The sequence below is a fragment of the Aquarana catesbeiana genome, linkage group LG13, assembly GCF_042186555.1.
Source record: "Aquarana catesbeiana isolate 2022-GZ linkage group LG13, ASM4218655v1, whole genome shotgun sequence".
NCBI lineage: Eukaryota > Metazoa > Chordata > Amphibia > Anura > Ranidae > Aquarana > Aquarana catesbeiana.
In genome coordinates this window covers 87,849,671-87,876,634 of record NC_133336.1, presented here as the reverse complement: position 1 = coordinate 87,876,634, position 26,964 = coordinate 87,849,671, and the positions used below count along the sequence as shown (strand labels likewise).

The window sequence follows — 26,964 nt, the reverse complement described above, 5'->3', positions numbered from 1 at the left end:
GAAAGGAGGAAACCAATCCCTGACAGGATAGCTCAGAGAAAACATCTGTCCGATCCATCCAGACCAACAGACTCAGTGGCTGGCAAATACATCCAAATCCCCCAAAACACATCCAGGCCAGATAAAGCCAATTCCTTGGGGTGTGCTGATCAGGGACACAAGAAGCCAACTCAATGTCCTTATTCAAATGGAAATCCAAAGGACGAAGCACCACCCTAACCTGGGTAAGGTGAACGACAAGATAACGCCACCATTCACGCCACCTTGCGAGTAGAGGTGATAGCCACCAAGAGGCCACCTTCCGAGACAGAGTAAGCAGTGGAACCTCCCAAATATTTTGAGAGAAAGATAGAGAGGCCTTTTGAGAACCGAAAACAACAAGTTCAGATCCCATGGCGGTGGAAGAAACCTCCCCGGTGGAAACAGACGTCTAACCCCTTGAACAAAAAGGCACGTACCAGGGAGTACGAGACCAGGAGACGCTGAAGAAGACCGCCCAGGCCGACACCTGGCCCTCTATGGTACTCCCTTTGTCCCTCTGTAAATGGGGGTCGGAAACGGAGCAACCTAAAAGGAACAAGGACAAATCTGATGAAAACACGGCCCGGAGAAAGGCCCACCCCTAACCAACTGAGGTATTCATCTGACAGCATTCCACTCCTGGAATGCGTTCATTAGAAAAGGCCGGAACTAAACATTCTGCCCACCGGAGGAGGATACTGGCAACAGCCAGGGTCGCCAACAGCCTTGTTGGCCCACCCTGGTGAGGGACATAAGCCACCGCTGTTGTCTTGTCTGACTGGAGCCACACTGAGGAGCCCCTGAAGTCGAGCCGTCCGTGATCCAGACCTAGTCTGATCAATTGAAGTTCTGGGATATTACCGGTAGTCCAGATTCCACCAATGTCCAACGACCCAGAGCTGAGCTCAGTCCCAGGACATCTCCCCACCCGGACAGAACGGTATTGGTGGTCACCCTGTTCAATACAAGGGGAGAAAGGATCTTCCCCACTGAAGAACCGGAGAATGAAGCTCCCAGACTAGGGAACCTCTGGTTTCCTGACTGAGCCGAATCCGATTGTTCAGAGACCTTGAGTATTTGTCCCATTATGCCAGGATCTCCCCGAAAGGGAGCCTACATGGTACTGTGCAAATGACCTTGCCTCAAAAAAAGGGTAGATACCATCAGACCCAACACCCACATGTAGATCCGCAGAGGAACCCACCTGCTGGATAGTAAATGAAAAAAACGCCGCATGCCACCTCACAGGGGGCACAGACCGTGGCCCCTCACAGGGACACGAACCGTGGCCCCTCTCATGGGGCACAGACCCCTGCAGCGCCACCCCTCAGGAAAGGGGGCCGCCATGGGGCCTAGCAGGCCACCAAAGCCGCGGCCTAGCAGGCAGCAAAAGCCGCGGGCTAAATTTCTGGCCGCCTGCCGCAAGCCTGGGCCGATCCTGAGCCCTGAATGGACATATTCAGACGGTATGCCGCAAAGGCACAGCCTAAATTTTCGCGCACCCTGCGGGGGAACCGGACAGGTGCTGGTAGGCCGCGGGCTGAATTTTTGGCCGGCCGCCCGCCGCAAGCCCGCGGGGGGACCGGACCGACCCTGAGCCCTGGATGGAAACTCGGCTGGTAGACCGCAAAACCGCGGCCTAAATTTTTGCACGCCGGCCGCGACTGGACCCATCTTAGTTGGTAGGCCGCAAAGCCACGGCCTAAATTATTCAGCAGGACCCCCGATCCCCCGCCTCCCAACCTAACCACCAGATACCTCCCCAATACAAACCTGAGGGTGGAAAAAAGGACCATGTGTCCCAAAAAGTCCCTAGGCCGGAAGCCTGGGCCTCACCCGGGAAAGAGGGGAGGGGGGGGAGAACCCCTGAGGGACCGACCACCTCAGGGAGTACCCGCGTCCACCACTCCAGGGAAGGAGAGGACTACTTCTCCAGCGAAAAGTGCAGGTAACGCTCCTGGACAGATCCTCCTCGTCAACAAAGTGGGGGGCTGTCAGCCATGAGGAACGATGCGACACAGGCCGAGACCCGGTCGTATGCGACCTCGCGAGGCTTTTAACTCGCAGGGCCAGCCCCTGTCCAGTGGGGCTATGTCGCGCCCAACCTAGCGCATAGCTGCGGTCTGCACGCGCTCGCTGGCCAGACTGGGGTGACCCCTGGACCAAGTGTCCAGTCCACCGCCCAGCCCGGCAGTTGATTGAAGATCTCACGGGAAAAAATCCAGGAAAAGCAAAAAGAAAACAAACGTAAATTCCCAGGACTAGCGATCCCAGCAGGGAACTACGTCCTTACTCCTGACTAGGCAGAAAAAAACTGAATACCTAGAGCAGGGAGGGGGTTATATACTGTCTGAGGACGGCCCATGGGAGTGGCCAAGTGTTTTTTTTTTTGTTCTGCCTAGTCCTACTCCTGCGGAGGCAATATAACCCTATCGTTATGAAGAGGCTGTGTCTGTCAATGAACAAATGAGAAATAATGTGTTCTGCCAGAATCCTGGGTCAGAAGGGTGCTGAGGGGGTTTCAATCCATCCATCAGGCTTCGTGAGGGTACAGCATTAGATTTGTGTTTGCTAATAAATAAAATTGAATTTTGTACTTAAAATCTTTCTTAAAATTCATTATGGAACATAGAGTGCATTCTGAGACAAGGGGGTTATACTGCTGCCCAAAGATTAGACTCTAGAAAACAAAGCTGTTAGCCAGATATTATCCCTCCCACTCCCATCATATTCCAGTTTTGTGGAAAAGGAGAAGTTGGCGTGGATCATAAAGATAGGAGAGAGAACAGCGTCCCTACCACTGTGAAGGTAGAAGAAAGGTTTTTACATACATGAATACTGGTTTCTTTATCATTCATTAAGGGGCACAGTGTTAATGTGAGGCAAAAGGGACATCCAAAAGAAGCCAAACTGAGGGGTGGGCAACACAGCAAAATAAATGCCAACAAGCCCTCCAAAACAACTGTGTACAACTGTGGTAGCATGCTACTTGGAAAACCCAAAGTATGAAGCTGGCATCTGAAGAGGCCTGAACAGCTACTTGGTAGAACTTTGTTATGTGAACATAAGATCAGGTGTCAGCGTGGCAAATCTGATAAACAGATTCCTGATGCTGAAAGGCCAAGAGGCACTCACTGATCTAGTGAAGTGTGCTTTGACAGAAAAAAGGGGGAGATTGTTCTTAAAGAATATGTTACCCCAACATTTCATAGTCCTGATATGTGCCTGCTGCATTGTGTACTTGTATGAAAAAGTCTCCAGTTCTCTTTGTATTGCTTCTAGAGCTGCACGATTAATCGTTAAAAGATCACAATCTCAATTCAACCCCCCTCACAATCTTAACCTGACATTTCCTCAATTCTATGTGACAAGTGCAAAGCTTCTCAGAGCTGTTAAAAAATATTATATATATATATATTGTTGTTGCAATATTTTATGTCACACTGTATTTGCGCTGTGGGCTTTCAAACGCATTTTTTGGGGAAAAAAATACACTTCAATGAATAAAAAAAGTAAAAATTTAAAGTTAGCCCATTTTTTTTTTTTTAATGTGAAAGATGTTACGCCGTGAGAATCGTGATCCTTATTCTACGCAAAAAAATTGTGATTCTCAATTTAGCCAGAATCGTGCAGCTCTAATTGGTTCCTTTATGTGAAATCCCTGGTGTGCCTTCCAGTCCCTTTGCTTTCCTATTAAAAACTGACCCCACTAAGCAGGAGAGCTGCTGGGAACTCAGTGTGCTCTCCTCCAAAGATCAGACTTGTCCTGACACCCCCCCCCCCCCCCACAGCTCTTATTTTTTTTATATCTATTCACAAATGTTTTGTGGGGCACATGCAATTGTCCAGCAACTGTGCCTGCTTGTCTCATGCAACCATATTGTTGATCTGGAATGGAGCAGCATTTTAGGAAGTAACCATCATGCCCAGATTCCGCATGCAAAGCCAAGGGTTGTTCAGCTCTTGGACTACAAACCTGGAAGCTCAGAGTCAGGAGTCTGTCTCCTGGAAGAAAAACATTAGATACAAGTTGTATCTAATCAGAGACCTAGACATTTCAAGCAATGAGTCAGATCCATTGGTGACTTTTTGAAGGTTCAGGACCCAGACAAACCTCTGCAGATTCTGAACAGTTTGATGAACATTGGCAAAGTCTGTGCCAATTATTCTCTCAATCAAATGTGGACCAATTATCCCACTAAAGGGATTCCCTGTGAGCAAAGCAAAGCAAGTACAGGTGTAGTGGACAGATGGAAGGGAAGGGTAACAAACCAGTAATGTCCACCCAAAAGGGAAGCAGCAATAATGTGCTGGAAAAATAGGGATATGCAAATAGGCATCCTTGATGTCAGGGAGTCCCCAGATAGAGGGAGGCAATGACAAAGGCCAGCCAATCTAGAAAACTGCAAGAAGTGAGCTCTCTGGCTCTGGAGCAAAAGCTTGATTGAAGTAAAAAAATACATTTTAATAAAGCAAAAAAAGTGTAGTGAGAATGGTTTGCTTCATTCAGAGAGATGTCAGTTTCGCTAGGACACTAGCATAAAACTGGAGCATGATGGGAGTGGAAGGGGTTAAATTTGGATAACAAGCTTTGCTAGTGTCCAATCTCCTATAGGCAGCATTATAACCCTCTTGTCTCCGAATGAACCCAGTGTGTCCTGATGAACGGCAAGGAAAACAGCATTAGATTGATGTCATTCAGTGTGGATATAAAATGTTCATGTTAAGTTGGTCTTAATAATCACTGCTTATTAAACATCCGTGTACACACCATTTTGAGCAGGACTCCATGCAGCAAGCAGTCTGACATCAGATTTTGGGAACTCTAATAAAGCAAATTGTCATTTACATGCTATGGGCTACTGCACACCTCTGCTCTTTGCATTGTTTCTAAATTAGCCCAATTCATTTATCCTACCACCCACTGTGATAAAATCTCTGAAAGCAAGCCATCAAATCTGCATAATGGAAACAATATAAATATGATGACAACATATGCTCATGTAGTTCAATCCATCTGTCTTTCCCAAGACACAGCTAATACAAGCTTATATTATATAGACAGCCATTATTTGGGAGATGGCCCCCTGTAAATGTTGCATAAAATATGTTACATTGCAGTTATACTGAAATAAAGCTAAAGTTTCTATAGTATTTAGTTTAAAAAAATCTTTTCTGCCCTAGAGAGAGCTGTAATTTACCTGGGTTTCATAACGGCGTCTTACGCTGGCAGATAACTTTTCTGGAGTGATGAAAGTGACAGGTGGGGATGTGGTACTGCTGTGCTGCTCAAACTGACCTGTCAGATAAAAGAAAGTATAGCCTGAGATGAGAAAGTATAAAACAGGGCTGTCTTTGTATCCTGACAGAGCCTCACATAATAGGGATGAACAAAGACACAGTGACTAACACATTCACATCAGATGTACAATATAACTGCAGGATCATTTATAAAACATACGCTTAACATCACAAAGTTTGCTTTGCACAGTAATTACCCCATATTGTGTTACAGATTACTTCTATTAAAACCGTATATTAAAAATGCCAAGTGTTTGGTGCTCCAATTAAACCAATGTTTCTGGGCATCCAGTATTGAGGTATTGACAAATTTTACTGAACATTTTACCAAGAATATTATGTAAATGAATATGAATGTACTAATTACCAATAATTGTGGTCGGGATCTACCTGACAAGTATATCTGCCATGACAGAAATACAGCTTTTGTCATTCCTGACCTCTTTAAAAATGCTAGCTGCCTACAAATACAGTAATAAATATGCTTCTCTTTTATTTTAAACTCACCCTTCCTAACTTTGCTCTATTCAACATTGTTTTGGCTCTCTGAGCAGCACAGTTGGTTGGAGCAGCGTCCAGGAGTTGGTGATCTGCTGAAGATTCAGGGTGCTGCGTTGTGTGTGTAGTGGTTTGACTGTCCTATATAAAATACCAACACACAAGGTATTTTAACCTTTTCTGCAACATTTCGTTTAAAAAGAAAAGTAAAAGAGAAGCATTCCTATTATTCATAGGCGTGCCACCCTAATCCTGGGGTTGGCAACCTGTCAATGGTGGGCAGGTGACAGGTAAACCGCAATCCTTCCTTGCCGACCCTCAGAACCTGAACAGGAGAGGTGGCGGGGGTGGAATTTAATGGAACCGATCTGTATTTTCCTCCTGCAGCAGCTGAAAGTAGGCTTCTCCTCCTCTCCCTTTTGTCAACATTCATCTGCCACAGGAGGAAAATATAGCGGATCGGTACTAATACAGTTGTGCTTATAAGTTTACATACCCTGGCAGAATTTATGATTTCTTGGCCATTTTGTAGAGAATATGAATGATAACACAAAAACATTTCTTTCACTCATGGTTAGTGTTTGGCTGAAGCCATTTATTATCAATCAACTATGTTTACTCTTTTTAAATCATAATCACAACAGAAATTACCCAAATGACCCTGATCAAAAGTTTACATAACCCAGTTCTTAATACCATGTATTGCCCCCTTTAATTCAATCTTATTTTATTGAGAGAGGGAAAATGTACAGTAGACAGTTATGTCATACAAAAACACAAAAAATAGAAATAGACATCATTGCGATACTGGTAACATATCATCTCATGTTTTAAACAATTTGTGAGCTTTTATTGATTTAGTTTGATATTTAAGCCTGCGTAGCTATTTCGTCTAAGCTGATTTAAGGGCAGGTGAGCACCACTATCCACTCAACGAGTGGCGTCCACCTATTGCAAACAAGCTAGGGCTATTGTTGCTGTGCTAAATGTATTTTCTCTGATGGGGAAGCTCAGTGTGTGTCACATTATTGGTCTGATGAGATTAGAGAGTATGATTTAGGTGATCGTGTAGCGCTGTAACATATAAGGGGAAAGGGAAAAAGAAGAGTAAGAATAGAGGGGACAAGGGAGTAAGGAATATAGATATTAAGAGAAAGACATTCCATTCTGGTTACACAGTTGCATTGGTGGAGTCCTCTGTAGCCCATGGAATAAATTCCGCGGAGTAGCGGAAGATAGACCACGAGGTCCAGGTTTTGGAGAATTGTTTCTCCTCACCCATTTCCTGCGACAACATTCGTTCCAGTCTATTGATTTGGTGTATTGTCCACTTTAACCGCTTCAGCCCCGGAAGATTTTACCCCCTTCCTGACCAGAGCGTTTTTTGCGATTTGGCACTGCGTTGCTTTAACTGACAATTGCGAGGTCGTGCGACGTGACCCCCAAACAAAATGTAGGTCCTTTTTTTCCCACAAATAGAGCTTTCTTTTGGTGGTATTTGATCACCTCTGCGATTTTTATTTTTTGCACTATAAACAAAATAAGAGCGACCATTTTTAAAAAAACGCATTATTCTTTACATTTTGCTATAATAAATTTCCCCCAAAAATATATAAAAAAACATTTTTTCCCCTCAGTTTAGGCCGATCGTATTCTTCTACATATTTTTGGTAAAAAAAAAAAAAAATTGCGATAAGCGTTTATTGATTGATTTGCGCAAAAGTGTTAGCGTTTACTAAATAGGGGATAGTTTTATGGCATTTTTTACTAGTAATGGCGGCGATCAGCGATTTTTATTGTGACTGCGACGTTATGGCGGACATGTCGGACATTTTTGACACATTTTTGGGACCATTGTCATTTATACAGCGATCAGTGCGATTAAAAATGCACTGATTGCTGTGTGTGTGACGTCACTGATCTCTGCTCCGATGACAGGGAGCAGAGATCGAGTGACACTGTCACTAGGCAGAACGGGGAGATGCTGTTTACAATGGCATCTCCCCGTTCGTCCTCTCAGTGAGGCGATCGCGGGTATCCCCGCGGCGATCGAGTCCGCGGGCCCCACGACCCGACTCATGGAGCTCCCGGCCGGTGCTTGCGTACGCCGCCGCGCACGCAATGGCACGGCGGGGAATTCAAATGGACGTACCTGTAAGTCCATTTGCCCAGCCGTGCCATTCTGCCAACGTACATCGGCGTGCGCCGGTGGGGAACCGGTTAACATCAATGACAGCTTGAAGTCTTTTGTGGTATTTGTGGATTAGGCTCTTTATCTTCTCAGATGGTAAAGCTGCCCATTCCTCTTGGCAAAAAGCCTCCAGTTCCTGTAAATTCTTGGGCTGTCTTGCATGAACTGCACGTTTGAGATCCCCCCAGAGTGGCTCAATGATATTGAGGTCAGGAGACTGAGATAAGTTTAGAAAGGGGATACTTTAAGCAACAATGTAATCATTGATCTTATTTATATAGGTAAAATCAGTTTTATTCATAGTTACATAGTTACATAGTAGGTGAGGTTGAAAAAAGACACAAGTCCATCAAGTCCAACCTATTCAATTATCTTAACATATAAAATTACATCTGGAAATCAATACTGTAAATGACACAACAATAGTGCAAATGCAGCCGCGGATGACAGAAACAAACAGGACAAACATTACATGAGCATCGCAGCAATGATGTAGATGGTAAAGTACAGCTATAACAATATGATTAAGAACTATAGCTACTTTATTGCAAGCAAAAATACTACATCATATAGCGCAACCATCCTTAGCAACATCTACCAATAAGTGCTGATTGAAAAGTTACGATACCATCCTCTGTTTAATATTAGCCTGGAACAGTAATCTCCACACCTCTGATAAGGATTGAATAATGTCTTATTGACTATTGCTTTGCCAATATTTTCTACTACAGGAGTAATTATCTTTACCCTCCTTCATTTAATCCCTGGGAAAAATTTCAATTAAACCACAATCTAGCAGATGTGAATATGAATTGCAATCCCATCTTTTCAGCACAGGTGCCTCCCCTTTACTACACTCTCCACCCTTAATTGCATTATGCCACGCATGACAGCACTTTAAAATTTACAATACAAAGAATATTTATCCATGGTAGATATATTTTTTACCACTATTCGACTGATTGACGGTCGTTCATGGTTACCGAGGTATAATGCAATACGCCCTGATTGGGTAGCTTTAAATGTTTTTTCATGTAATGTTTGTCCTGTTTGTTTCTGTCATCCGCGGCCGTATTTGCACTATTGTTGTGTCATTTACAGTATTGATTTCCAGATGTAATTTTATATGTTAAGATAATTGAATAAAACTGATTTTACCTATATAAATAAGATCAATGATTACATTATTGCTTAAAGTAACCCCTTTCTAAACCCATCTCTATTGGGTTGCTCCTTCCCCCAACCTTCCCTCTTTTTTATAGTGGTCCAATATGGTTACAGCAACAATACCCTAACGGGTTTAATATTACATACGGGCATATGCAATTTTTGTGACCCAGTACAGGTGACACTCACGTTCTGCCCCCCCCCCCTTTTCCCTATACCCCTACCCTTTCCCCCTCCCTACCTTTTTGATGCAGGAGACTGAGATGGCCACTCCAGAACCTTCACTTTATTCTGCTGTAGCCAAATGACAGGTCGACTTGGCCTTGTGTTTTGGATCATTGTCATGTTGGAATGTCCAAGTACGTCCCATGCGCAGCTTCCTGGCTGATGAATGCAAATGTTCCTCCAGTATTTTTTAATAACATACTGCATTCATCTTGCCATCAATTTTGACCAAATTTCCTGTGCCTTTGTAGCTCACACATCCCCAAAACATCAGCGATCTACCTCTGTGTTTCACAGTAGGAATGGTGTACCTTTCATCATAGGCCTTGTTGACTCCTCTATAAATGTAGCGTTTATGGTTGTGGCAAAAAAGCTCAATTTTAGTCTCATCACTCCAAATGACTGTGCAAATGAGGTTTGAGGCTTGTCTCTGTGCTGTTTGGAGTATTAAAAGATGCTCTGTAGCATTTGCTTAGTAATGGCTTTTTCTGGGGACTCGAGCATGCAGCCCATCTTTCTTCAAGTGCCTCCTTATTGTGCATCTTGAAAAAGCCACACCACATGTTTTCAGAGAGTCCTGTATTTCATCTGAAGTTATTTGTGGGTTTTTCTTTGCATCCCGAACAATTTTCCTGACAATTGTGGCTGAAATTTTAGTTGTTCTACCTGACTGTGGTTTCATTTCAACAGAACCCTGCATTTTCTATTTCTTGATTAGAGTTTGAACACTGCTGATTGGCATTCTCAATTCATTGGATATCTTTTTATATCCCTTTCCTGTTTTATACAGTTTAACTACCTTTTCCCACAGATCCTTTGACAATTCTTTTGCTTTCCCCATGACTCAGAACCCAGTGGAGCACTAGATGAAAGATGCAAGGGTCCGTCAGAAGTCCAGAGACTCATCGACCTTTTATACACACACACTAATTACAAGCAAACAGATCACAGGTGAGGATTGGTTACTTTTAATAGCCATTCAAACCCCTTTGTGTCAACTTGTGTTATCAGGCCAAAATCACCAGGGTATGTAAACTTTTGATCAGGGTCATTTGGGTTGTTTTGTTTTGTTATGATTTAAAAAGAGTAAACACAGTTGATTATTAATAAATAGATTCAGCCAAACACTAGCCATGAGTGAAAGAAACGTTTTTGTGTTATCATTCATATTCTCTAAAAAATGGGCAAGAAATCAAATTCTGTCAGGGTATGTGAACTTATGAGCACAAATGTATATACCACCCCTCCTTTCCCTGTTCCTCTTCCTTCTGTTGCCTGGGTCCCCCATTTGCTCCCTTGCTCCCCCTTCCTCCCATTGTTTCAGGATGGAGAGTGGGGAAGAGGCCGGTAAATATGTGTTGGAGCTTTGGGCTGCACACCCTAATGCAATAAGCTGCTATTATTGTATATGCAGCCTGACTGCATTACAGTAATAGATTAGGATAGTTCAATTGGGTTTTAATTTCACTAATAAGTCAATCTCTCCACCCTTAGATTCAAGTGCACTTCATAAATTTGTATGTTTATCAAGGGAAAAGGGGTTCCCTGCTGGTGCTGCTTATTGCAGCTGGAAAAGGGCAATTGCAGTTGATTTTCTGGCCTGTCTAATCATTCCAAGACTGCACCCAGACATAAAAATGCTAATGAATGATAAGGTGTCTGTTTCATCATGTTTGTGGGTACTTTACACCTTGTGTTCCAGATGTCAGAGTCAAATCGTTAAACTGAGCTGATTTTGTGACTACAAGAGGAAACGGACGCACAATATGGGACATGATGCATAAGTAGGAGGACTTGAAACTATATTACACACCCTTTGTACTTCCTTCATGCTCTGTTTCTTCTCCCAGTTCTACAATTCTTGTGTTGACATGCAGCATATAACCAAGGTCACATGGGTTAGTACAATAAACAATCCACAAATGAAGCCACCTGGCATGTGACACTCCCATATCTCAAATCAGATTTGTATTCAATTGGCCTGAACAGAGAGTTATTGTCGCTAATGTGAGACTGCTGTCAGGACCCCTCATTTAACATCCATTCAGTTTACATTGTTGTAGAGAGGCAAGCCTACATCACAATAAAGCAAGCCATGTCTAAGCGATTCTGTACTTACTCTGTGAGCTGGAGCAAGAGCCCTTTACGTTCTGACCAGACAGGGTGTCCAACACTTCTCTAAAAACAAAGAAAAAAATAATGGCTCACAAACACTGCACCTGAAGTTCACGTATACTTGTGATGCTAAATCTGTTACATTTTTTGGTTTACAATTTTAAATATTTTCGCTTTGCCATAAAACTCTTTAGGAAATCTAGATCCTCAAATAATCTCTTGAGGGCTGATAGCTTCCTCCCAAGGCCCTTAATTACGGGGATCCCAGTGGGCCCGTTTTTAACAGCACAAATTGTACCTTACCCGATGATTTTGAACAGAAGGCTTCTACCCTTAAGGAGAGGTGGGGGTACAAACGTAAATAGTTATCTAAGGCCTATATGAGGGCCAGGTAAAGTAGCAGCGAGGACCTGTTATATGGACGGCAATAAGTTCAGGATAATCAGACACATATTTGCATACAGTATGTTACATCTTCCCAAGATGTTTTAAACATATGCCAAAAGTATTGGCATTTGTTGACTGATGACAAGCAGCTAAAAGAATGTGTTAAAAAAAACCCTGCAGTTATTTATCTCAGGGCCTGGTCCTCAAAGGACTGACCTGTACACAATTTGGACAAATGAGAAATGGGACAGGTTACAGTTTGGTGTATCCAAATGTGGGAAGTGTGATAACTGCTCTTTTGTAATAGAGGGCAATGTTTTGACCCACATCCACAAGGCGGCAACTCAGATGTTTTGGGAACATTACTTGTGATACCATGAGTGTGGTCTAAATCCTGACCTGTGTATCAGGTGCTTTCTATAATGGGAAGACGCATGGTCAAGAAATGACTTTATGACAACCTCTAGGATATACAGTACAAACATCTAAAGTCCCCGATGACTAGACATTTTGTCTTGAAATATGATGGTAAAATTGATGGATTGAAGATTTGGGTGGTGGAGAGGGTAGTCCCTGATATCATGCGAAAAGGTGAATACGATAAAAAAAAAAGTATCAGTTACTTACCAGTAACTGTCTTTCTAGGAAATCTTCCAGGACGGCAAGCCTACTTATGTGTGCCGTCCTGGAAGATGACTAGAGAAAAAACAATGTTAATCCAGGTGGATTTGGGAACTTTGTACAACATACTCTCCAGGTTTAAATGAAAGTCTTAATTTTACAATATATGGTTTATGTGTTGGATGTGAGTATGTACACGTGTGTGTATGTACACGTGTGTGTATATACGCAAAACTTGCGCACACACATTCTGGATAAAAATTTTTTTTCCATTGTGAGGAGACATTATATTTATATATAAAATCAAATTTTTTTTGATCATATAGATTTCTTCTATATTGATATTTATATGATTGCTGGGTATTTCTTTCTATGTACATACGCAGCCAACATATTATGCTGTACTTTGAGTTGTCATTTTTTTTGTAATTTTGTAAGTTATTAATGCTGTGGTTTGGTTGACATGTGTTATTAGGTGCACTCCCTGAACACTGCTGCCCAGTGTTTTTTGGCCACTTTTCTCCGCCGTAATATGTTTCCCTGTGGCTGGGGCCTGCCATTTGGAGTGGTCGGGAGCCGACGCTGGCAATCCCCACCCCTTTGGGTGTCATCTTTGACACCTGATCTGGTATTTAGAGATGTGGTATAGCACTCTGGGCTAGGCAGTCTCTGAGGAAGTCAGGACACAAACTAAATTGGTCAGACGTCAGTCTTTCTCCCATGTGATCCAGTAGTGGTACACTCCATGTCCTTTTATGATGGACTCTTGTTTTTGCGCCTGGTATAAAACCTTTATGATTTGAGTTTCTCTTTGAGTGAGGGGACTTTTACATATTTGCCTCTATTTTGGTCACCTGCTTAAAGGCTCCAAACTATTAGGGGTGATATCTAAGCCAAACATATAAGGTCTTGGTTGTCTCTGTAGAAATCTGCATGTGGACATTTGAGTTCTAGCAATGACAGGTTAAGTTCACCTGGAGACTGGATGAGGATGTACCAACTGTACACATCTAAGCCATGTACTGTATATAAAAGGTCTTTGTAGTCCATGTAGAAGTCTGAATGTGGACATTCATACACTACTAATGACAGATTAAATCCACCCGGAGACTGAATGATGAAGCAACAACTATACATGCCATGCATATAAGTTACACATCTAAGCAATGCATATAATGTCTCAGTGGCCATTGTGAAATGTGGACATTTGTATACTAGTAACAGCAGGTTAAATTCACCTGGAGACTGGATAATGTTGCACCTACTACCATATATATTGTCTCAGTGGTCCTTGTTAAAATGTATATATGGACATTCTCTTCTTTAACAGATCACCTTCTCGTACCTTGAGCATTCAAGTTTTTTTTTTGGATAACATTACAGCATTCATAGATTGGCTATGTCACCTCAATGTGCTGGTGTCAACCTTTGATGTGCTACATCCTCAGCAACACAGGATGCTTTTACTGAGCCCTCTTGGAATACAATCTGGATGATTTACAACTCTAATTTGTCCATGGTAGAAGTGAATGATTCAGCATATTGTTGACTTACTACTCTACAGATGTCCTAGTACTTGTAGGATTAACCATTTCACTCACAGAGCTTTCCAAGGAACTTCTGCTATTCTAAGAGAATACCACCACTATTGTTATACATTATATCAATATCTGTATATTTGATATAAGTTTTTTGATTCTTTGATTTAAACTGTAGGATGTATTTATATATGTTTTGAAGATCATTTGGGGAGTATCTTAGGTTTTAGTAGGTATACCTTTGTTTTTAACTTGTGTCTGTGTGTCTTTATACTTTCTATGTAATAAAATATATTGGTATACAGTTAGCTGCATAAGAGTCTGAGTTTTCTCTTTTCATGATCATCATGTTTTCTATAAATATATATCAGAATTTCGGTGGAAGCCCTATAAAGTAGATATTTTTAACCATCACAATGATCCAATAACTTCAATGCTTTTTTGAGTCACTGGCCTGGATCAAGTAAGCAGACCCGATCAGCTGGGCGGGTTCAACTGTCACCACAAAAAGCAAGAAAATGACTGGTGATTCAATTTGCTGTACATCATTTGTGGGTGGTCTGAGGTTTTATTACATGGCACTGGTAAAAAACCAGGAGCCATTAGTTTTCGCAGTGATCAGTGTAATTACATTGGAGATGTTGCCCGTTTCAACAACACTTGTCTAATTTCCAAGAGAAGGGTAGATGAAACCTGACTGAAGCCATTTCCACTGCAGCCAATCAGGTTTCATGTTTTTCTTAGGGAGGAGAAGGAAATCTAACATATTGTTATGGATAACAATCTCCCTTCACCAGTTTCCCATACGTTTATTTCCTAAAAAAGAGAATATTTATCACACCTGTTATTTCTCTCATCCAGCACTTTGAACCTCAGCTTCTGCAAAAGATGATCTACCAGATCTGACTCCAAAATTCTCTTCTCACTCTGCCTTTCCTTTTCAAACGCCTTCAGCTGCTCAAACAGAAACAAAGTGGGTGGATTAATAATGATGTGTATTTAAAGTGGCTTTTATGAGGACAGCTGCTATAGATGAATCATTCCAGAGACATTTTCTGTGCATCTGGCTTCAATTTCCCAAGCTTCATAGAGGAACTAGTCCAACGCTATTACATGATGATTACATGATTGCACATACACAGGACATACCTAGAATGGTCTGGGATGGGGAGATATACCAACTTGGTTGGTAAAATGCAGATGGGAGCTTGTTTTCTAACATTGAGAAAAAGAGTAAATGAGCCATGTAGTCTCAATTGTGCAAGATCTTTCTATATAGATACTGGGATTCAATGTTAACATAATGGCTATAGCCCATCATAGCCTTATATATATATATATATATATATATATATATACATACATATACACACACATACACACATATATATTCACAATGACACAATGGGACTCCAGCTATTTCTCCTTTGACCCAGCTCCTCTGGTTGTTTACAGGACTCGCAAACCTGCCCTTTATTAAGTGCAATACAGGTAACTATGTGTTTTGAATAAATAATATGCACTATAGCAATCAGTTCTTTTTTATGTTTAAGATCCTATGAATATACTATTATATCAATATCAAGTGGGTCCTTGGGGTAGATACTGTTCAGTGACAGAGGGGAGACACACAAAAGACAGCACTATACAACTCTATGAGGACTCACAAACTAAACTTCCTAGTTTAGGAAGGCCAAGGAAGGGATTAGTATACCCTAAAGGTACATTTACACTTTACCATCTACACTCTAGTAAGGCCCGACAGCAATTTGTCTTCACCTAAAATGTATATTTGTGTCAACACCATCTTTAAGGCCCCTTTCACACGATCGGCCCGCTCAGATCCGCCTGTCCGTCTTTCAGGCAGATCTGAGTGGGCCACCCATTGACTTCGTCTGGTGGATCGGATGGGATCTGATGAAAATGGACATGCTGTCTGTCAGTTTTCGTCCGATCTTCCCATAGAGATCAACAGGGCTCTGACAGGTCCGTCCCTGCACAGTGAGCAGAAACAGACCTGCCATCTGCTGGCTCAGCGGGGATCAATGGATCAATTTCCCGCTTAGCTAGCGGAGTCCGTTGAGTGGATCCGCCCCATGTGAAAGGGGTCTCAATGCCAAGACCTTCAAATTATATCTACAGCTACACAACAAAAAATAAGATAGAATGCACAGGACTGCAGAGAACATTACAAAAATGTACAGAAACGTAAGGTAGGCTTATCAGCAAAGACTTGTCCATATGAGGACCCTCCTTGGTCTTTTGTGTTTTTAGTTCTTATTAATATTATCCTTCATATATTCATGGAGCTTGAAGGATTGGTGAGAACCCACTTGTGGGTTGTGATTTTTACACATTCCTCAGAGTTACCTTGACGTGATTTCCTTCTTTATCCGAGACTATGGCAGCATGTGTGATTCCAGATATCCTGCAATGCTCCTGCAGCTCATCCTGTGACTAAGACAGAAATGCATTTTTAGGAACCAAGTAAAAGTAAAGATCATTGTGAGAACCTTGTCAAAGAACATAAGAGTTCCTACCAAAGCATAAAATTCTGCAGTATCAGCAGAATCTGACTGAGTGCCTTCATAGGGCAATCTTAGGCATAGTACAAATTTGAGGCCATCACTTCCGGATTGGATTCATAAAGGTTTTTTGTTTTTTTAAGTCATGACGCACTGTGACATCAGCAGACACATTTGCTGACCCTGAGGTTGTCCACGTAATCCACAAACATGCACTTCAGCCAAAACAAGAGCACGTTTATTAGAAGTGAGATCTTCCTTCATGTCTACAGCTAGTCATGCTGCTCCAACACCATCACTCGACAGAGCACACAATTTCATTAACCCTTATATAATAAAAGTACACTCTACATGTAAATACATACTACAGCATTACTGTCATTAACTGCTGTTCCCAGGTCTTTGTAGGCATGCAAATTCCATATTAACGTCACTAGAGACAGAAGGCAATTTTGCACAATTCAATGATATTTCATTGGCAGACATTGTTTTATATGTACAGAGAAATCATATTTTTACATAATGAAGTGATATAACGAGACAAGGCAAAAAAATGCCAAGATTGTTGCTAGTTCGCCTTGTAGCATAGGGGTTGTAGGGTTTAATTCCCATTCAAAGCCCAGCACTGTAGTTCTCATGTCTGCACAGGTTTCCTCCACATGCTCCTCTTTCTTCTATTAATAAAGAAACATGCATGAATTTGGTAGAAACGCTAGGTGGTAAACTCCTTCAGGGCAAGAGACTATTTGATTGGTGCTGTGTATATATACATAATATGCTAGCGCTGCATAAATACAAGAAATCACAAAAAGCCCTTACTGCAAAAGTTAAGAGGCAGTCAGCCAAGCTGTGTATCATTAACAACATATACACTGCATCTATTTTCCTACTAGTTTACATGGTAATGAACTAGCAATAATATTATAATTTTATGGCAGAATCTTTCCAATTCTCAGTTATCTTTAGGAAGTGAAAGCATACATTGTACTTACCTCTGACCAGTCATACATTATTTCAGCTGGTATGCCCGCTGCCCAAAGCTTCTGAATGATGCCAGTTGCCCTGCTTACAGACATCTGCCCGGCACTCACAACAAGCAAGTCACAACTGCTGACCTTAGATGAAGAAAAAGAATTGTACACACATATGAAATTAGTAAAATTAGAAACTGTAATACACTTTTATAAGAGAATTTTAGCAATTTAAAATGTATATTTTTGAATACATTGTAGTTGCAAAGTTTCAGCTGAAGTAGTTGAAAAGCCTCTGCATGGGGGGGCGCATGCACGATCGCGGGATATGGTTGCCTAGGTCCCTGCGCTCCACGCCACCGGACACTACATCCCTGACCAATAGATCGTCTGCGGGGAGTAGTGCTCTATCGGGCTCCCGGGACAGCGGACACAAAAAAAAGACAGAACAAAGCTTCTCCTGCAGTGGGAAAAGGCAAGATGGCGCCCTAACCTCCTGAGCCCGATTAGACCACAAAGCTCTCTGCAGCAGGTCCAGCTGCCCCTTCAGACAGCCTGTAGCAATTCCCCTAAGACCTGGTAAGACCTGCATAACTCAGATGCAATGCTAGCCAAGTTCTGCTCCATTGTGAGAGATGAAATCTCCATAGCCTCTCTCAAGCTCTCCGCTGACCTCATGTGAGATCTTAAAAAGCTAGGCCACCACACAAATCAGCTTGAACAACCACAGTGCTAGAGGGCCACGAGGATGAGATTGACAAACTTAATGCTGAGCTTGAAAGCTTGCGTGATAAGCTGGAGGACCCTGAAAACAGGGCCCGCAGGGATAATCTTAGAATCCGTGGGATTCCGGAAGTCATTACCGACTTGCAAGGCACGGCCACTGCTTTCTTCCAGGAATTGGCACATTAGATCCCGTTGGAACACCTGGAATTTGACTGCATTCATAGATCCCTTGCACCTAAACCTACAGATGGCCCTCCCAGAAATGTCATTATAAAGTTCCACTTTTACCACACTAAAAAGAGATTCTTACAAGTGGCGAGGGAATGTCCAGATCTCTCCTTTCAAAACCATTCTCTCCAGCTGTTTGCGGATCTATCCCCAGTCACGATCGCAAAAAGAAGGAACTTGAAACCATATCTCCAAATCCTGCAAACCCAAGGTATTAAATACAGGTGGGGGTTCCCCTTTAAGCTTTCCTTTTCCCACCGAGGTCGCCAAGTTCAAGCATCCTTCTTGCCTGATTTGAGATGCCACTTTCAGGACTTACAACTGTATCTCCCTCCATCTCAAGAGGAATCGTCCTCCTTGTCCTGCCCACGGTTGATACAGCCTCCCCGCAAACAATCGCAGGCATCCCAACAAGGCTCCCAGGCGCTCCGTTCTCTTCAAGCTCAATGCTTCGAGGATGTGCCCAATGGCTGAAGAATTGAACTTTCCTGAACTCCGGGTTTTCACTTCAACATGGGCCTGAGATATTTCTCAGGCTTTTTTCCCCATAGTAGCCCACTTTGGCTATGCTTACTGAGGTTGATTCCATCTTCCCACAGTCACTGAGAGGCTTCTTATGCCGTGTACACACGGGCAGACTTTTCGACCGGACTGGTCCGACGAACTTTCCGACGGACTTCCCGACACATGATCAACCAAAGCCCGACGGATTCGTATGTGATGACGTACGACTGGACTAAAATAAGGAAGTTGATAGCCAAGTAGCCAATAGCTGCCCTAGCGTTGGTTTTTGTCCGTCAGACTAGCATACAGACGAGCGGATTTTTCAACTGGACTCGAGTCCTTCGGAAATATTTGAAACATGTTTTATTTCTAGGACCGTCGGACTTTTGGGGAAAAAAAAGTCCACTGGAGCCCACACACGATCGAATTGTCTGACGGAGTCCGGTCCGCCGGACCAAATCTGCCGGAAAGTCCGCTCGTGTGTATGCGGCATTAGAGCAACATTGCTGGTATCAAACTTTTTTTTTTTTACTATTTTAATGTATACATGATTGTTGCCTTACATTTAAATATGGCTGAGGCTGCCAAGTGTGGGTTTGCCACAATGGGTCACCCAATAGATGGCGAGCAGGGGGAGGGTGGCCTACAGTTAAGGAGTTGGCTGATGTCTCAGATTCATTCTTGGCCAGTTGTTACTCATTCAGCTTAAAGGTCCACTCCATGCCCATTTCGGGCTACGGACTTTGACCTTTTTCCTTATGGCCATCATGGATGATCTCTGACCTACCAGATACTGCACATTCTCACTGGTTGATATGGTTTACCACAACAGTTACCTAATAGATAGTTGATACCAGCACCTGAGTTGCTCAATTTCTATGCTAGCTACCTCCCCCGGGCTTTCCCTGGCCTTGCCCGGGGTGCCTGGAATGGGTCTAACCCAATCTTTCGTTTCAGCTAGAAATCTCTTTAATAGTTTGTGTCTAATATATTACGTTATATTAAGTGCTCATTTTTATGCATTTTATTTTATGGTTTAAATAATTAAGTAGGGCGAATGTGTCCAGTGGACCACTGCGCCCCCACAGTGTCAGCACTTGCTTAGGATATGGTCCTAGCCAGCCACCAACCTCTTGGTGGGCCCCCGGACCCACGATTGGTTGCACAATTGCTTTATCCAAATCCCCCCCCCCCCCCCGAGATTTCCTTTGCCTTATTGTGCTTCTCTTTTACTACCTCCTTCTTCCTTCCCCCACAATCTCCCTTCTCTTTACCCTCCTCTGAGTCCACGAGGGTTGCATCCGGCAACAATGGTAGACCCTTAATCACTTTTCCACCATGACGCTACACCGGTTGTCTTTAAATGTTCAAGGTATGAACTCGCCACAAAAAAGGGTGAAAGTATTTAAGTATCTTAAAAACCAACGTATAGATATAGAATGTCTACAGGAAACTCATTTTTCCTCTGCCTCCAGCCCTAAGTATTTTGACGCCCAATACCCCCAGGTGTTTATGGCTAACGGTCCGACCAAACAGAGGGGAGTTCTGATAGCTTTTCGCAAATCGGTGCCTTTTAACTGCATTAACCAGACAGCAGACCCCGATGGTAGATGCTTTCTGCTCATAGGTACTATTCAGGATGCAGAAGTTTTTTTTTTTTAAATCAGATAATTCTTATTGAAAACAAACACAAAAAACAAAAAGCAACAACTTTTTTCATCTTACCATACAAAGCAAATCCTATATTTGTGAGGACACATAGGTATCGATGTTACATGATCGTGCGGTCTAATATGTTATTTATTCATACAATAAGAAACGTACCAACATATTCATCAATAACGATATGATCGTATGATAAAGCTATTGTAATTGTGATTCTTTGGTCTCGTTACTTGTCACATGTGTCCTCTGTATGTCATTTTTTCCTTTCCCTTTTCTGCTCCCGGTCCTAACAGGGACAGTGAGCAGATCAGGGCGTCACCGTCCCCTAACCAGCGGGGAGTGGTGTGCAGCATATTCATATATTAACCGTTGGATAAAACAATCTATATACACGTCAATCCCTGCAGAACCAGGTAATTTTATAGTACCTCCCATCCAGGGCAGTTGTGTGAATGAAATGGTATTTTCCTCCCCTTCTCTCGAGTCTAGCAATTTCTTCCCAGTGCTAGGTTCTAAAGTGGAATAGTTATTGGTGTGGTTCTGCCCCCTAGGATTCTATTGTGGACCAGGTGTAGCGGAGCTAATCCAGGGGTGTCTAACCATGGATCCCATATATTCTCAAATTTTCTTGGACTGCCTCTGTGTTTGTATGTGAGTTGTTCTCTAATAAGAGTCGTTCACAGACGCAACCCACTCCGCTTGTGTGGATGCCGTTGTAGACAGCCATTTTCTAGCAATAAGTTTCCTAGCCAGGAATAATACCCTTAGAATGGCAGTATATGTGTGAGGCATGTATTGTTCTTCATCTAGCCATTCCAATAGACATAGTTTATGGTCAGTTATAAGTTTGAGGTTCCATATGCTGTTGATAGTGTTTATCACTGCTGCCCAATACCTTTGTAGTTTCGGGCATTTCCACAGCATATGGACAAGTGTATCATTGTCAATAAGGCACCAAGGACAAAGCGGGTCATTTCTTCTATGCCATTTGTATAATTTCTCAGGTGTGCGGTACGTAGGATGAATAATGAATAGTTGGGTACGTTTTTGAGAGGAGGATAGCGACACTTTAACCACTTCCCGACCGGCGCACGCCAATGTACGTCGGCAGAATGGCACGGACAGGCAAATGGGCGTACAGGTACGTCCCTTTAAATATGCTGCTGTGCCATCGCGTGCACGCGCCGGGACCTCCGTGAGTCGGATCGCGGGTCCCCCGGACTCGATCGCCACGGGGATGCCCGCGATTGTCTCATGGGGAGGAAGAATGTAAACAAGCATCTCCCCATTCTGCCTAGTGACAGTGTCACTGGATCTCTGCTCAGGACACACTTAAACCCTACACTACCACCTAGTGGTTAACCCCTTCACTGCCAGTGTCATTTACACAGGAATCAGTGCATTTGTATAGCACTTATTGCTGTATAAATGACAATGGTCCCAAAAAAAATGTGTCAAAATTGTCCGATGTGTCTGCCATAATGTCGCAGTCACAATAAAAATCGCTGATCGCCGCCATTACTAGTAAAAAAAAAAATTATTAATAAAAATGCCATAAAACTATCCCCTATTTTGTAAACACTATAACTTTTGCGCAAACCAATCAATCGCTTATTGTGATTTTTTTTTACCAAAAATATGTAGAAGAATATGTATCGGCCTAAACTAAGGAAAAAAAATTTTTTTTATACGTTTTGGGGGATATTTATTATAGCAAAATGTAAAAAATAATGCATTTTTTTCAAAATTGTCACTCTATTTTTGTTTATAGCCCAAAAAATAAAAACCGCAGAGGTGATCAAATACCACCAAAAGAAAGCTCTATTTGTGGGGAAAAAAGGACTTCAATTTTGTTTGGGAGCCATGTCGCATGAAAGCGCAATTGTCAGTTAAAGCGACGCCGTGCCGAATCTCAAAAAGTACTCTTGTCTTTGGGCAGAAAAATGGTCCGGGGCTTAAGTGGTTAAGTACATTGTCTAATATGGTGTTCCATTCCTCGTCTGAAATACCCCCTATGTCATTTCCCCAACCAGCTCTACAGTTCAGAGTCATTACTTTAGATACATGACAAAGGAGGGTGCTGTATATAGAGGAAATTTGTTCCTTTCGGGATGATGACATAATTAATTGTGTAAGCACCACAGGCCTGGTTAGCTCCCAATTAGATGTTGTAGCATGTGCCTCTATAGCGTGCCTAAGCTGAAGGTACTGAAGAAATTAGGTATTTGGTAAATTAAATTCTGTGCACAGTGATTTGAAGTCTCGGAGTATACCCCCACAATATAGTTGTGGAATATAGGTTACTCCGTTCCTTGACCAATTAGAAAAGTTTTGTAGTTTGTTTAGTTCTGGGTAGTTACGGTTATTCCATATGCGTGACCAATTTGTGTACCCTGTGTATTGCAGGTGTTGTTTGGTTTTGGTCCATATTTTATCTATAAGTATTAACGTGGGGTATTGAGTCAGTGCTCCCAGTTCACCTGCCTCTATGCACTCCACAAGGCCATCAGATATCTGTGTGCGCACGATGTTCCGGATGGGATCAGATGACTCAGGGTAAAGCCAGCCCGTTAAATGTTGCAGCTGAACCGCCATTAAATAGGTTTGGTACCGCTAGTCCACCTGAGTCCTTTGCTTTCTGCAAGGTCTCCAATTTGATTCTTGGAACCTGTTTCCTCCATATCAATGCACGATAGATGGTGTTACACCTCCTAAACACATGGATAGGGATCCAGAGAGGGGCGTTGTGGAGTGCATATAATATTTGTGGGTTCCAGATCATCTTTATCAAGATGCATCGGCCAACAACAGAAATCGGCAACTTAAACCAGCTCATTGTTTTTTTTCTTGAAATTTTTGAAGAAGTGGTCTATATTTAGTCTTATATATTGGTCCAAGTTAGGGTGTATAACTATACCCAGATATTTGAACTTATCCACTATTTTGATTTGTTCAGCTGTTTGGGGCAGGGGTCCTATCAGTGGATCCAAGGGTAGTATGGTTGATTTATCCCAATTTATTTTAAATCCGGAAAAGGTTCTGAATGTTTGGATCAATTTCATAAGTCCTACCAGGGAAGTGGATGTGTTGCCTAGAAATAGGAGTGCATCGTCAGCATATAATGCCAATTTATCTTCCGTGTCACCCCGTTTGAATCCGACTATTTCTGGGTTCCCCCTTATGGCAGCTGCCAGGGGTTCTATGGCCAGGGCAAAAAGTAAGGGGGATAGGGGGCAGCCATGCCTGGTTCCTCTGTACAGAGAAAAGGAGGATGACAGGGTGTTATTTATTCTAATGCAGGCTTTTGGCTCTTTGTACAATGGTTTAATCCAAGAAGGATGCAGAATTTACCATAATGACCTATTTTGCCCCCAATTCTAACCCTGGGACCCTGCTCCCTATTGACATCTCACCAAAAAGGTACCCTGCTTTAAGCAGGGGACTCAAATGTGGCCCTGGATCCTGTACAGGATAAATACCCTTCAGAAAGTGTGGCTGCTTCACCGGCAGCAAACTTTTTTTCCACTCCCTACTGTCTCATGATCTGGCAGACCTCTGAAGAGAATTGCACACAATGAGTAAAGATTACACGTACTACTCACCCACATCATTCTCACTCTAGAATTGACCATATGATAATGCTTAGAAAACATCTCCCTTTAATAGATTCGGTGTCTATTCTTACGGCCCCCTGGATGGACCATGATCCCCTTCTCATTCTGGTCCCTAGTGCATAACCCTTGACATTCCTCATGAATCATGAACGACTCGCTATTATCTCTTCACGACATTCAGGAAGATATGTTAAAAACGTCTGTAGAATATTTTCGCCTCAACTCCGCTTCTGTCTCTTCCCCGGTGACCCTGTGGGGGGCCTATAAGGCTGTGCTCAGGGGTCATATTATCCAGACAGCCTCAAAACTCAAAAGGGAATGCCAAAAGCTACAGAAAACACTGGAATACTGGCTGGAATCCATTTCCACAGCTTTTAAACAAACCCCTACACCTGCTAATCATAAACTTTTGGACCAGGCTCGCACAGAATTAGACTTACGTCTCACCGATCAGGCAGAACAAACACTGCGCTGGTCTCGCCAACATTGGAATAATAAAGCAAACAAACCAAATGCGATGCTGGCCAAAAGGTTACATACTTTCAATCCCAAACCCACCCCTATTACTTTACGCAGCCGACATAACATACTTACTAGCAGGCCAGTACAGATACTGGACGAGTTCCGCCATAGACTCACTACCTTGTACTCTGCCCAAGACCTCACCAACAACCAGGATATGGCAGACTTTTTGCAGCGTACTTCGTTGCCTACCATATCCAAGGTGCATATGGACCTTATGGGCCGTGACATCCAGGAATCTGAAGTTCGACAATGTATTAAAGACTTAAAAGTAGGGAAGAGGCTGGGCCCGGACGGCTTTACGGCACCTTACCATAGAAAGCTAGTGGATGTGTTAGCTTCTCCCTTGACGGCCATGTTTAATTCCATTAAAAATGGTCAGAACTTCTCGCCTGATCTTCTGACGGCTAACTTAGTTATGTTGCCAAAACCTGAACATGATCACTCCTCTTGGGCCAATTTCCGACCTATATCTTTAATATTGACATGAAGATCCTCACCAAAATTTTCGCTAACCGTTTGAACTCCTTCCTCCCCTGTTTAATTAAAAAAGACCAAGTAGGTTTGGTACCACAGAGACAGGCAGGGGATGCCATTAGGAGAATCATTCAACTGCGGCACCTTGCCCATAACCGATCCCTGGAAACTATGCTTTTGTCACTGGATGTGAACAAGGCCTTTGACACTTTGTCCTGGCCTTACCTCATGACAGTACTCCGCCACTATGACTTTGGTACTTCCTTTCTAATTTGGCTGGCGGCACTGTACGATGCCCCTCAGGCTAAAATTAAATAATATGGATTTGAATTCTCTATTTTTCCTATCCGGAGGGGCACTCAACAGGGCTGTCTGCTTTCGCCTCTCTGGTTTGTCCTTTGTCCTTGCTATGCTATGGCAGAGTCACATCCAGATATAAAAAAGGTGGTGGGCTCTGCTCATAAGATCTCCTTGTTTGCAGATGATATCTTATTGACTCTGACATCACCCAAAATCTCGTTGCCTAATTTATTTTCCCTTTGAGACTTTTGCGTCTTTCGGGTCTACATGTTAACCCTACTAAGTTTAAGGCGATGTCCGTAAACCTTTCCTCCCTGGAACTGACCTCTCTAAAAGCAAATTTCCCATTTCAATAGCTCCCCTCATTGCCCTATCTGGGTATACGTCTCACTCCTAAATGCGATGAACTGTACCAGGCCGATTTCCCTCCTCTCTTTAGAAAGCTCACTGACCTGCTATCCTCCTGGCCCCACCTCCCACCATCCTGGTTTGGCAGGATCTCTGTGGTTCGTATGACCTACCTCCCGAAACTGTTGTATCTCTTTCGAGTATTACCAGTCCTGATAGCCTCCTATATATTACGAATTTACCAACGCAAGCTCTTGAAATTCGTCTGGGGTTCCACACGACCCCGGATCAATAAACAGACTTTGTACGCTCGGCAGATCAACGGAGGTCTTTCGGTGCCCAATCTTCAGGCATACTACACGGCAGCAAACATAGCCCCCTAACTCACCTTCATGACACATATCAAATGCCGCTATGGGCCACTCTTGATTTGGTCGAATCTCACCCTATTCCCATTTCCTATGTACCCTGGCTCCCTCCCACAAAATGCCCACACGGGTTTGGGCCGTATATGACACACTCTCTTCGCCTTTGGGACTCTGTTAAATTCTCGGCAGGACTACTATCCCCCCACTCACCATTACTGCGTCTTACTCACTGCCCTTTATTTGCCCCCAGTTGTGAGAATCCTAAACAATTCTCGTGGTGGACGAATAATGGATTCACTGACATTTATTCTCTGTTCACCCCTACCAAAATAACAACATTCACTGCTCTTAGATCTTCCCATGATATCCCCCTTCGGGAACATTAGAGTTACCTTCAAATTAAACACTTCCTCGAACAACCCACAAAGGCCCACTTCCTCGAACAACTCACAAAGGCCCCATCCCATTCTCCGGGATTGATATCTTTACTTTACTCCTCAATCATTTCCTCTAGGAAACCCACAGTGAGATCGTATTATCTTCAACTTGGGTAAACCATTGGAGCCAGAGGACTGGCAGGTCATGACGATAGCCCTTACAAAGAGTTCTAGGAACATCCTCATTCTGGAAAATGCATACAAGGTGTTCTATA

General features: G+C 42.9%; 1 protein-coding gene across 2 annotated transcripts in view; it reads right to left on the bottom strand.

The window, feature by feature from the left end:
* The window catches only part of EIF2AK4 (eukaryotic translation initiation factor 2 alpha kinase 4), a 208,410-nt gene that overhangs the window by 26,330 nt on the left and 155,116 nt on the right, over positions 1-26,964 (bottom strand). For both annotated transcript variants that reach the window (XM_073610756.1, XM_073610757.1), the window contains 5 exons: positions 17,582-17,704; positions 16,435-16,521; positions 14,906-15,018; positions 11,523-11,581; positions 5,223-5,320 (listed from right to left, as the gene is read on the bottom strand). In XM_073610756.1, coding sequence (XP_073466857.1) covers positions 5,223-5,320; positions 11,523-11,581; positions 14,906-15,018; positions 16,435-16,521; positions 17,582-17,704 — 480 coding nt within the window. The remainder of the gene's footprint in view (positions 1-5,222; positions 5,321-11,522; positions 11,582-14,905; positions 15,019-16,434; positions 16,522-17,581; positions 17,705-26,964) is intronic.